Genomic DNA, 11835 nt, shown 5'->3' on the forward strand with positions numbered 1-11835 from the left:
GCTCAAGCGGCATCGTGTCAAATCACCTCAACTAACTGTTTTTCATATTACTCTTATAATGTCTATACCACCTGAGCCGCAACAGTTCCAACCGGCCTCTCTACAAACTCCATGATGCCTTCAACAATGCTCTTCCTCGCAGGCTCGCTGGCAACCTTCTTTCCAGCCAAGTAGTTCAACCACAGGGCACGCGAGACGCGCTCATCATCAACAGTTCCAACCAGCTGTCTCCCTGCCGGCCTTCCCTCCTTCTTGTTGCCGCCATCGTCATATACAACGCTCAACTTACCCTCTCCGTCGCGGATCAACAGAAGCTCCTTCTTGGCCGGAACCTTTCCGCGGTTGAAAATCTGCCTGAAGTGCTTCATCGCCTCGCCAAACTGCTCGTCCCCAACCTTGCCAGCCCTCGCCTGGATCGCGCGCACAAAGCCATCCCTCAAGTGGTGGAAGTCGGTGTCGCGCACGGGGATCACGCGGAAGACGGACCGCGCAGGGATTCCGTCTGCCAACAGGCCGTCCCAGAGCTCTTCGCCCTTTGTATGGTCGAGCAGATCGTTGCGCAGCTGGTCGCGTTCGCCCGGCACGAGCGTCGTGGCGATCGGGTTGACCTTCTTGGTCAGCGCCGACTGCAGCGAGGCCACGTCAGCGGTAGCCACGTAGTAACCCACTACGTAGACCTGGATGCCGACAAAGGTGACGGTGCGCAGGCCGAAGCCCACGAGGGTGTACTCGGTCTTGTCGGCGCCGGTGATGGTCATGGCCAAGCCCGAGGCCCCGCCGGGGGCAATGGCTCCCTCAAAGCTACCGAGCGAGAGCGTGCGCGGGAAGGTCGGGACGGTGCTGTTGCCGGTCGGGACGAGCTCGTGGCCCTCTTCGTCGCGCACGACTACTTTGCGCTCGGCGGCGTTGGTACCGGCCAGAGGGTCGGTCGAGGGCAAGGAGGAGTCAGCTTGGATAGGATTCTGGAGCTCGAGCTTGATGAGGTAGCCGGCGTAGATCATGGAGCTGACGCTGCAGAAGAGCCCCGTCCATAGGAAGGCGCGGCGGTTGCGGGCATACTTGATTTGTTGCTCCGAGAGCTTGTTGACGTCGAGGCGGTTGAGGTGCTCGTTGGGCTGGCTGCGCGGAGGGCTGAGGAAGGTTCGGCGCGAAGCTCCTCCGCCTGGTGTTCGCGTTGCGGCTTTGGCTGCCGATCCAAGGGACCGGGGCAGCTGCTTGAAGGTTGACTGGCGAAGCATTGTCGTGGACGTGGTGGACTATCGCAGCTTCGGGGCTGTTCTGTATGTGCGATTAGATGATCAGTTGAATAAGTTGACTGGTCACCTCATGGCCAAGCTTCGCGCACGATCTTTGCAATTGTGCTGGGTCTAGAAACTTTGAGTTCGGTGATACTAGCTAGGTAGCCCCGTAACCAGAAGACGAGATTGACATCATGGCTTTGGTAGCCGAGCTCCGCAGCGCTAGCGGTGGGCACTCAATTCGAGTTCAGAAGCTTAACAGCAAACCACCAAGTTGCCTTGAGTTACTGGTGAAAACGGTTCAGAAACTGTTACCAGCTGTTAAGTACGATAAGACAGATAGATAGTACGCAGGACGATAACGAATGTGACCTCTGGGCATCGTCAAAAGTGAGGTTACCGATGGCCTTCCTGTCGGACAGACTGAAAGCTGGAATAGGTACTAGTGGGTTGCGTGCAACGGGTAGATCCCTTGGGCATATGCATGCTGGTAGTCATCGATGTTGATCAAGATACGGGTACCTATGGTTGCCAGATTATTCCTATATATGCACATAGCAGGGAAGAGAGAGTTCGGACGCAAAGCCATACTCGTCTGGGCTCACTGGGTCGCCGGTGGCGTTTCTAGCCCAGACGATTATGGGTGGTGATCAAAGGCAAGGAGCAAGCCTCCGCTCCCATGCTCTTTGCCCGCGCTTTTGCTCGTGGTTGCCGAACCCGCAAACAATCCTTTTCCGTCTCCATCAAGCGGATTGCTACCTCCTAGCAGCCTACCGAGAGGTATGCCTATCCGTTTTATAATATCCTCTCCCCTTCCCTTCTTTTGCACATATATTCAGTCTTTGCCGATCACAGAAGCCATATATACACGTGTATGGTAACACGAGGTCACCCCTCCAAGAGTGATACAGCCCGGACAGGGGCAGCTAAGGCGGGACGAGTTGATGTGATAAAACCAGGGTCCTCCGCGGGGTTATGTAGAGATATGCGAACAAAGCGCAGGCCTCTCCAACTGAACGCAAGGTCCAAAGCATCGGCATGAGGGTCGAGATTCGCACATCATTTATTGAGCTTCCACTGGCCAGCCACCGTCGTGCTCTAAGCGCCATGCAGAGCGTCATGGGCGAATAACCGTTGCGCACCTGGGTTCGTCTCGTTCCCGCTCGACCTCGATACAACCTCAATGTGCAGCTTGGGCTTTTGGAAGGATTCTGATATTGGGCTCATCGTCGTCCTTGCGTTTTGAAGTCTGAATGAAGATCTTGAAATGGCAGTTGACACACTCTCGACTCCAAACGACCTTCTTGAGATAGTGTAGGTACATACCTAGAAGTGCCACCATCCCGAGCCCGGTTTTCCGATATTGACAAACAGCGTCCAAACTCCAAGCTTTCAGACCGAAAATTGCTGGGTCTCGGATGGGACGGACAATCAATCGCTACCTGAACCTTGCTGGCCACCGTATAGCCATCGCCCTGTGATGATCAGAGGAGGAAATTGGCTTGTCTTTGCTGACAATATCCGAATTGCCCGCGCCTGACCAAAGATATTGTGATGGTTTGATGTCACAGAGTTGCACCAGCTGATGGCTCTCGAGATCTGTGTTGTTGCATCAATAAGAGGGGCCTACACACAATCTATGTCATGAGGCTGCAGGACAGTCACCGGACTTTGTCAAGTCCAGACCTGCGGGACTCTGGAGTTTGGAGTCCTCCCGTATGTCTCGATGTGTCGGTGCGCAATGATCACGGCTACTGATGTTTGCCTGCTTCCAAACTGTCATGTCTCTTCCCAAGCCAATAGCATGGAAACGGTGATCTGTGGAATAGTAACAAGTAGTTCTATGGGAGCAGGAGACATGCACGGAAGCTCAAGAAACGTGAATGCAAAGAGGGGACAGGGCAACGACTGTACAGCCGCCGACAGACAGCCCGCTGCGTCTATACACCACGCTACCATAGGTAGCGAGGCTAGATAGCGACAGGACTGGCGTATATCGGGACCTCCACTGCCCATCCCCTGAATAGGTAGGAACTGCTACAATGGCGTAACCTGCATGGCGCCTGGCTCGGCGATATCCAAGGTATAGCGGCCCGCCATTCTTGCCTACCAACTGGCCATCAAACCGGGCTAGCCATCACACGTATTAGAAATTCAAAGAAAGAATATGATCCAACCTTCCAGGAAGAATACGAACATCAGGACGAGCTGGAGTTTTACGCCCGACCGTTATGAGAACGGCAGTGACCCGAGAGCGTGACCGGGGAATGGATACTGCCTGCTTGTCGCTCACTGACGCTGCAGCTTTTCCCCACTCCTGTTGCCCTGTCTCGCCTTCTGCCAGCCAGGTTTCGCCCTTTCCCTTTTCCATCCAAAGTGAATGCCCTGCACAGTCAGTGCAGCTACGCCAGTGCCGCTGTTTCCCCCTACCAACAATAAACCCCGGGCCTTGACTTGCACAGCCGGCCATCCTTTCAAGCAAGCGGCCCCATTCACCTTGCAACGCAAATCGCCATCATCGACAATACTTCGTCCTTTCCCCCAACAACGATTTCCATTTTTTGTATCTAGTTGTATACAATAAATAGCACGCCTTTAGGAAAGGAGGCATCGGTGCTACCAACCCATCGGCACCCCATCTCGGCGGCTTCTTGACCAACTTGGACGCGAATCGTCCACCTCACCTCCGCTCACGCCGCCCCGACTTTCCCTCCCGTCTCCCTGAGGGCCATCTCGTCACTCCTAGCCTTCCTCCGTCCGCCCCTCAATAAGCTGAGGCTCCCTTGACCTGGCGTTTGATTGACCTGCGGCCCCTGGCCCCCTAGAACTTTCGCCCACCCCCGACGAGCAATCAACCGATCCTCGCGCCAACTTAATCATCCCTCATTACATCGCCTTGTTTCTTGTCGCGCTCCCTTCTGACAAGTCCTTCAACCCTTTGACATCTCCCTTCGCTTGCCACCAGACTGGCACAGCTGTTATCATGAGGCTACGTGAGTCTCTCGACATAATCGCCGACGACCGGGGAGCACCGATGGTCCAAGGGGACGCGGCTCCCGAAGCCAACCCGGAGTCCGCACAACAGCAGGCTCAAGACGATTCGCAATCAACCTCATCGTCGAGCACGCCTCCACCCGTCGATAATGAAGAATCCGACTTCTATCTCGCCGCGAACGACTCCCAGTCGTCGCTTGGTGTTCCCAACATTGAGGATATGCAAGTCACCGATGAAGAGTGCCGTATAGCACCTATTAATCGCTTGCCCAACGAACTACTCATCGCCATCTTCGTCAAACTCACAACCTCCTCAGACATTCTCCATGTAATGTTGACGTGCAAGTCATGGGCTCGGAATGCAGTGGAGATCCTATGGCACCGTCCAGCTTGCTCGTCCTGGGAACGACACACGACCATCTGCCAAACTCTCAGTGCGCCACGACCGTATTTTGCCTACCGACATTTCATTAGGCGACTCAACCTGTCGGCGCTGGCTCCCGAACTCAACGATGGCAGTGTCGAGTCTTTGGAGATGTGCAGTCGTGTCGAGCGACTGACCATGACTGGTTGCAAACGCATCACGGATGCTGGCCTCCTCAAGCTGCTCCAGAACAACCATGGCCTCCTGGCTCTCGACATCTCTGGCATGGAAGACATCACGGAAACTTCTATTTACGCTGTGGCCGAAAAGTGCCGCAGACTACAAGGCCTGAATGTCTCCAACTGCACTAAGGTCTCAGTTGCAAGTCTGGTGGAGTTGGCGCAGAGTTGCAGATTCATCAAGAGGGTAGGTTCTTTCTGCTACTTCGCGTTCATGGGGCAGTTCTGCCTTTGGTGGTGAAGAATCTGGGTACGAAAGCAAAAGCTAACGTCCTCTTTCCATGCAGTTGAAACTCAACGAGTGTACTCAGGTGACTGACGAGGCTGTTATCGCATTTGCTGAGAATTGTCCCAACATCCTCGAGATCGATCTTCACCAGTGTCGCCTGATTGGAAACGACCCAGTTACGGCGCTTATGTCTAAAGGCAAAGCCCTTCGAGAACTCCGCCTCGCGAGTTGCGATTTGATCGATGACTCCGCATTCCTTTCTCTACCCGCTAACAAGACCTACGAGCAACTCCGAATCCTAGACCTGACGTCTTGCTCTAGACTAACGGACCGAGCCGTTGAGAAGATCATTGATGTGGCTCCTCGCCTGCGCAACCTTGTGCTTGCAAAGTGCCGTAACATCACTGATGCTGCTGTGTTCGCTATCGCCAGGCTGGGCAAGAATCTGCACTATGTCCATCTAGGCCACTGCGGAAATATCACAGATGAGGCTGTCAAACGCCTAGTCCAATGCTGCAACCGGATTCGATACATTGATCTTGGTTGCTGTGTTCATTTGACAGATGATTCTGTCGTGAGACTTGCTACCCTACCCAAGCTCAAGCGCATTGGCTTGGTCAAATGCTCGAACATCACAGACGAGAGCGTCTACGCTCTTGCTAGGGCGAACCAACGCCGACCCCGTAGGGACGCTGACGGCAATCTTGTTCCCGGAGACTGTTACAACAGCATGCACCACAGTAGCCTTGAGAGGGTTCATCTGAGCTATTGCACCAACTTGACGTTAAGGGTAAGTAAATCTGTTTCATATCCATCTCAGTTCTGATACTAATATCTTCGACAGAGCGTCCTGAGACTATTGAACGCATGCCCTCGTCTCACACACTTGAGTGTCACGGGTGTCCAAGCGTTCCTGCGTGAGGATCTGGAGAGTTTCTGCCGCGAGGCACCAGCTGGTATGCCGATATTCCCCCCACCCCCAAGCGATGCACGTTGTGATTCAAAGGCTAACGAAAATTGCAGAGTTCACCGAGCATCAGAGAGCTGTCTTCTGCGTCTTTTCGGGTCAGGGTGTGACCAATCTTCGACGCTACCTTAACAGCGAGCATAATCTGACGGAGCCCACCCGTGGTGCGAGACCAATCGACGGAGTACCGAACCGTGCCGGCCCTGTCTTCCCAGGAGCAGCAGTCAATCCTATGCAGGTCACTCCACCTGGTCACCATGCCGCAGCAGCAGCGTTCATTGACGATGGCGAGCCTGATGCGGTAGATGATGACGATGGCTTGGAAGATGGGAGTGAGATGGTCATAGACACGCAGCCAATGCTTCACAATCATCATGCTGTTATGGGCGGGACTGCGTTTCCTATTCAGGGCGTGGCATCCACAGAACAGTTGCTGCCACCACCACCACCGGCGATACAGCCACAGCAGCACCTTATCACGAACCCTTTCCACTTTGTACCTGGCCAGCCCTTTACGCCTCAGGGCCTTCAGTTTTACGAGGCACTGCGAGCGACAGAATCCAGCATCGTTCATGGAACCCCTTCGCAGGTTCCATTAGTTGGACAAGCGACTGGGCTGGACTCGACAATCACTGAAGGCAACCATCACTCCGGAGCCAACAGGAACTCGCCAGGCACATCAACAGCTCAAAACCCGGATGCGTCGCAGGCCATGGCATCAAATCCTATGGAAAACGTTGAGCTGGCGATACTCACAGGGGCCCGAAATCCTGACGCGAGTGGCAGTGGAGGGGCGCCCGTTTAGAGCGCTATGGGGTATCGCTCTTTTAAGTATTAATACCACTGCTTCTTTCTTACTTGCCGGTGGATGAGCGGATGAGGATACGTTTTATTTTTGGTGGTTGGTGGGATACATAAAATTTTAACTGGAATCCTTCGCAGGCTGTAGCGGAGCGCTTCAATGACTTTATGATTATCACTGTGTGTGTTGATAGAAGACGCCGAGTGGCTATTCTTCTTATACCAAGCTGGGCGTGGCGGTTTTTGAGGGATTAAGAAGCTACCCCTTACATTATTAGGCTAGAAGATTGATATTTATGCCTTTATCTTACTTGCGTCGTTACATGCCCGCCTTTCGTATATGGGTTTTATCTCGTTTGGCCAGGTTTTTGGGAAGCGTGGAGCACCGAGGAGAAGTCAACATTAACAACAAACCGTATGTGATAACACGCGGACCACGGGTTCAATACAAGATATATTAGATATTTCCAACTCCCTCCAACTCCTCAGTACCTACCAATCAATCCCAGCGATTCTTTGTGACTGACCAAGAATATCCGCTGGCACAAAGCCCCTGGTCCCTGGGGCAATGAAGAGGAAGAGCAAGGGAACCGTACCCGGACCGGACAGATGATGTGGATACTACCATCAAACTAGCTCAAAGCCTCAAAAGATCTAGACTCTCCAAGACTTTTATCCTGAATAGCCAATGGCGACAACCCTTTTTGGCACTTGCGGGTACTGGAAGAAGAAATTCGATGGAAATGCGCGACAATCATGAAATCGAATTGCCCATGACATCGATGAGAATTTTATCACATGCAGGAACCTGAACCGGATCAGCAGAATCCGGGGTCTGGGGAAACGGGGCCTCAAGAAGAAATTCATGCAAGAGGAGGTTGCGAAGCTCAGCATATCTTTAACATTTGTCTTTAAGGTCATAGGGCGTGCTTTCTGATCTCTTGAAATGTTTGTTGATGCCGGTCGTCTTTAGATACATTGTCTGCGGCTGCAAAACACCGACGGGAGTTAGTCTTCATAAAGGGGCATTGAGCAAATCTGCAGTTTGGCTCTTCGCCATTGGAATGTCACGCAGTCAGTGGCTATGTCCGAGGGAATCTCTGTGGGCCTGGACTGGCAGCCGACAAAGACGACTGGAGGTGTGAAAGATGCTGGTATGTTGTTTGCATAGGTAGAATCAAGCAGACTGGCCATCTTGTTCATACTTTTCTAACGCCTGACGAGACGCAGGCGATGCTTACCGGTGATGGCTTGAAGAAGTTGACACTAGAGCGGCTATATTTTCGCTCTACACATGCTTCCATTCACTCATGGATTCTGAACATGGACAACGGAACCAGGGAAAAAGATAAAGTCAGGATACCCCATGTCCCAAAAGTAAATCTCCCGTCGTGTGGTGGATCACAGATCTGGATCTTGCATAGTCAGTCAGTGGATCTTGATAGGGGGCTACTGGACTGTGGACCCTGGAGGATAGAAGGAAAGAAGAGAAAACCACGCAAAAAAGGGGAACAAGGACAAAAAGACAAAAAAAAAGAAGTTCCCCTCGACCGGAATCGAGCCGGTGACCTTTCGGTATACAATCTAGTCAATTACAGCCGAACGTGATAGCCAACTACACCACAAGGGGTTTTGTTTGTTGGAGAGGTCGGTCGGAGATAGAGCTTATAGTTCCGGGCTCTGGATGTGAGTTATGGGAGCGGTGCACAACTCCAGCTGAGAAGTGAGAGCTTTTGAATTCAATTGGATTCGAGACCAAGATTGCCTTTGTTGTCGTACGAAGTTGTTACAGAGCTGACCGCCGTACAACTTTATACGTATTGTACAGTTTTTTTTCTGTACGATGCGTATACCCTTCTGCACCACTCTCATACTGCATCTGTACTCAAATTTCGACCATATATACATTTTGAAGCTTCCATACGAAGTTGGAAAATTTATACAATTTTCTGTTCATACAAAACCCTAACTTAGATAAGGCTGTGTGAGGCTATTATGGGAGGGTTGCAACTTTGAAATCTGTACGAAATTCTGCCAAATGGGTGGTTTTTTTTGCGTACAGAGTACAGAAAATGCCATACAGCAGCCTCTATGGCAACTTTGTACGAGAACAAATGCAGTTCAAATATAATTGGAGGTATTTTTAGCTACCTTCACGTGTACCTTACGAGATTCTCTTATATTTCCAATTTCCAATTAGAGCTCTCAAACTTAAGTGAGAAGTTGTGGTAGGTAGAAGATATGTCAGCATCTTCCCGTAGGTGCTCATATTTGTAGACCGTTAGACAAAGTTGTTCTGCAAACAAAACCCCCTTCCAACGAGCGTGGTGTGGCGGTTTCATAATAATAGAATCTGAGCGCAAGCTCACAACCAATAAGGGACCTTGGCGCAGTTGGCTAGCGCGCAGGTCTCATATCCCCATATGATCTGGTTAAAAAATCAGAGTAATCCTGAGGTCGGGAGTTCGAGCCTCCCAGGTCCCATTTCTTTTGCTGATTTTTTTCCCCGATTTCCATCCGTCGCGATTGCCGGGTCTGTCACGTCCTTTTCTTCCCACCTCAATTTTTGAATGGCATCGCAGTCGATTTTTTTTTCTTCGGTTTTTTTCCCTACCACTCTGTCGGTTCGGAACACGGCGCGCATTCAGCAATGTTTCGAGAATGTTTCGCTACTGCACACAAGCCGCCAAATTGGCCATGTTGGTGCAAAAAATGACCCCTTTTGTGGGCCTCAGTTCGTCGTCATAGCAACGAAACGGAACTCTTCGCCGTGGCACTATCGAGGCCTGACTAGATACTTTCCGATTTTCATGACGTCCCGAGGTCAGGAAATGAATCCCAACACCATCAAAATTCCGAATCATCCATCGGATCTATTGCCTCGCTTGTGTGAATGCAGTCAACCATGCCTCGCCGCCAAAGCACTCTCCTGCTTGACGCGCGTTGTTATCAAGCAACAATATGTCGGTTACACAAGTCCTCGAAACTTTAGAGTTTCGACGGCTCGTTGACTCAAACCGAAAGTGCAATTTGAGCATACCGTCCGGATACTATAAAACCCAGCCGGCTATTGTCGAATTCCGGGCGGTAACTGGACCCGTGCATCTGAGGGGAAAGCGGCTCGCCGGCATGTCAGGATCTCGGACTCGGTAACATGCAATATATCCAGCAGATCGATGACCGGTGTCGCTAGAGATGCTACATCAGCAACGAGAGCCGGCTGGCTGAAGGAGGATGGATGTTAATAAATCCACCTTGTCCTCCTGGTTCGCATCTGATTCCTCTTTTCGTCAACACGACTTCATTAACGCTGAAGAGACACGGACCTGCTGCAGAATGTTCGCCAAAACCACTACAACCGCTCACGATAGCTGTTTCTGGGCCGAGAAGCGCATCATAGCCATCTCATTCGTCATCACCCTCTCCTACTTCCAGTATGGCTACGACTCCGCTGCCATCGCTGGTTTCCAGTCCATGCGTGGCTTCCTCGAGATCTACGGTCATGTCGATTCGCACTCGCCCATCGACTATAACATCAGCACCGAAGTCCAGCGCCTGATCCAATCTCTCCTCAATATCGGGAGTTTCGTCTCCGTTGTTGCCATCTATTTCCTGGGCTCGATGATCTCGCGTCGGTTAGGGTTATGGATTGGTTGCGCCCTCGCCTTTCTGTCTGTGTCGATAATGATTGGGGTCGAGAATCTCGGGGGATTATATGCGGGTCGCTTGTTGCTGGGCATGTCGAATGGGTTTCTGGTGCCGTATAACGTCATGTTTGTGAGCGAGTCGGCGCCGAGTTTGCTGAGGGGGCCAATACTCGGGATGACGATCTTGCAGACTTCGCTGGGGGCGCTGTTTGGGATCTTGGTGGACAACTACACGAATGTGAGGGAAGGTTATGCGTCATGGAGGATACCGCTGGGAGTGATGTACATTGTGCCGTCACTCCTGACGGGTTTCCTGTTTTTTCTTGCCGGACACGCCGAGGTTTTATGTGATGAGAGGCGAGGACGAATATGCCATCAATGCCATTCGACGATTAAGGGGCATTAAGGACGAAGGGCTGCTCCGAGCTGAAGTCGAGGATATCAGGAGCGCGTATGAGATGGAGCAGGAGCTTCATGCTGGCGTTCGTCTGAAGGACATGTTCCGTGGTACGGACCTGCGAAGGACACTGCTCAGTTATGGGTGCATCATCGGCGGAACTTGCACCGGAATCACGTTTATGGCGGGGTTTTCGGTATACCTGTTTTTGATGGCTAAGGTCGGAAAGCCATTCCACTGGGTCATGATATCTCTGGTCGTCGCCTTGGCAGGAAATATTTTGTCGTTTCCGGCTATGCGTATGTTCGGTCGTCGGCAGCTGATTATTTATTGTTCCGTTGGGTCGGCTGCCATGTGGCTCGGAATGGCCATCATATACACCGTTTCGGGCAGTCGCACTTCGACAGATAATGGTGCCGGGGCTGCAAAGGGACTTGTTGCGCTGTCAATCGTGTACGGCTGGGTGGCAGGCCTCGGACAAGCTGGCGTGCTGATTGCCCTGGCAGCCGAGATTCCATCGCAAAGATTGCGGTCGCAGACAGTGGGAACTGGGGCTGGAATCAACGCCTTCTTTGGCTGGATGGTGTCGTTCTTTTCGCCCTACTTCATCAACTCGGATAAGTTGAACTGGGGCCCAAAGCATGGTTATATCTGGGGTGGGAGCAACCTGATCTTGGCCGTTTGGACGTGGGTGTTTGTGCTCGAGACAAAGGGGAGAAGCTTGGAGCAATTGGATGAACTGTTTGAGAAGCGGGTGGGCGCGAGGCAGTTTTCCTCATATGTTGTAGAGAGGCAATTGGTGTATGACGTTGTAACATCCCGCGCGGAAGGAAGGAACGGCAAGGTTTCAGCCAAACACTACGTCGAGGACCGGGAGAAAGAAGCACCTGCCTTGACGGAAAGGACGCTCTGAGGGTCAGGTGATCAGACAAGGAATTTTATTTTCCTTCATGTCATTA

General features: G+C 52.0%; 3 protein-coding genes and 2 non-coding genes across 5 annotated transcripts; 3 read left to right on the top strand and 2 right to left on the bottom strand.

The window, feature by feature from the left end:
- Positions 1–44: 44 nt before the first annotated feature.
- On the bottom strand, positions 45–1732 carry SMAC4_03921 (uncharacterized protein). The gene has a single exon (XM_003348027.2). It carries the CDS (start codon positions 1236–1238, stop codon positions 63–65), a length of 1176 nt encoding a protein of 391 aa, XP_003348075.1. The 5' UTR covers positions 1239–1732; the 3' UTR covers positions 45–62.
- A 1666-nt stretch (positions 1733–3398) lies between these two features.
- Positions 3399–7489, top strand: SMAC4_03920 (uncharacterized protein). The gene is made up of 4 exons (XM_003348026.2): positions 3399–5022; positions 5123–5854; positions 5909–6020; positions 6088–7489. The coding sequence occupies exons 1-4, from the start codon at positions 4222–4224 to the stop codon at positions 6834–6836; spliced, it is 2394 nt and encodes a 797-aa protein (XP_003348074.1). The 5' UTR covers positions 3399–4221; the 3' UTR covers positions 6837–7489.
- Positions 7490–8373: 884 nt separating this feature from the next.
- On the bottom strand, positions 8374–8462 carry SMAC4_13250. The gene is given in 2 exon segments: positions 8374–8409; positions 8425–8462. It is a non-coding gene; the product is annotated as a tRNA-Tyr (tRNA).
- Positions 8463–9210: 748 nt separating this feature from the next.
- On the top strand, positions 9211–9316 carry SMAC4_13251. Its single transcript has 2 exons — positions 9211–9248; positions 9281–9316. It is a non-coding gene; the product is annotated as a tRNA-Met (tRNA).
- Positions 9317–10168: 852 nt separating this feature from the next.
- SMAC4_03919 (uncharacterized protein) lies at positions 10169–11820 on the top strand (the record flags this gene model as incomplete). The annotated part of the gene is made up of 2 exons (XM_003348025.2): positions 10169–10727; positions 10837–11820. 2 exons carry the CDS (start codon positions 10169–10171, stop codon positions 11787–11789), a joined length of 1512 nt encoding a protein of 503 aa, XP_003348073.1. The 3' UTR covers positions 11790–11820.
- Between the last annotated feature and the right edge of the window lie 15 nt (positions 11821–11835).

This window comes from Sordaria macrospora, chromosome 2 (assembly GCF_033870435.1).
Source record: "Sordaria macrospora chromosome 2, complete sequence".
In the NCBI taxonomy this organism is placed as follows: domain Eukaryota; kingdom Fungi; phylum Ascomycota; class Sordariomycetes; order Sordariales; family Sordariaceae; genus Sordaria; species Sordaria macrospora.

Excerpts from the sequence above, each read along its gene's own strand:
- SMAC4_03921 (XM_003348027.2), bottom strand. The coding sequence starts at position 1,238 with ATGCTTCGCCAGTCAACCTTCAAGCAGCTGCCCCGGTCCCTTGGATCG.
- SMAC4_03920 (XM_003348026.2), top strand. The coding sequence starts at position 4,222 with ATGAGGCTACGTGAGTCTCTCGACATAATCGCCGACGACCGGGGAGCA. Across the intron at positions 5,023-5,122 it reads GTTGCAGATTCATCAAGAGG|TTGAAACTCAACGAGTGTAC; the intron begins GTAGGTTCTTTC and ends CTTTCCATGCAG. Across the intron at positions 6,021-6,087 it reads CTGCCGCGAGGCACCAGCTG|AGTTCACCGAGCATCAGAGA; the intron begins GTATGCCGATAT and ends CGAAAATTGCAG.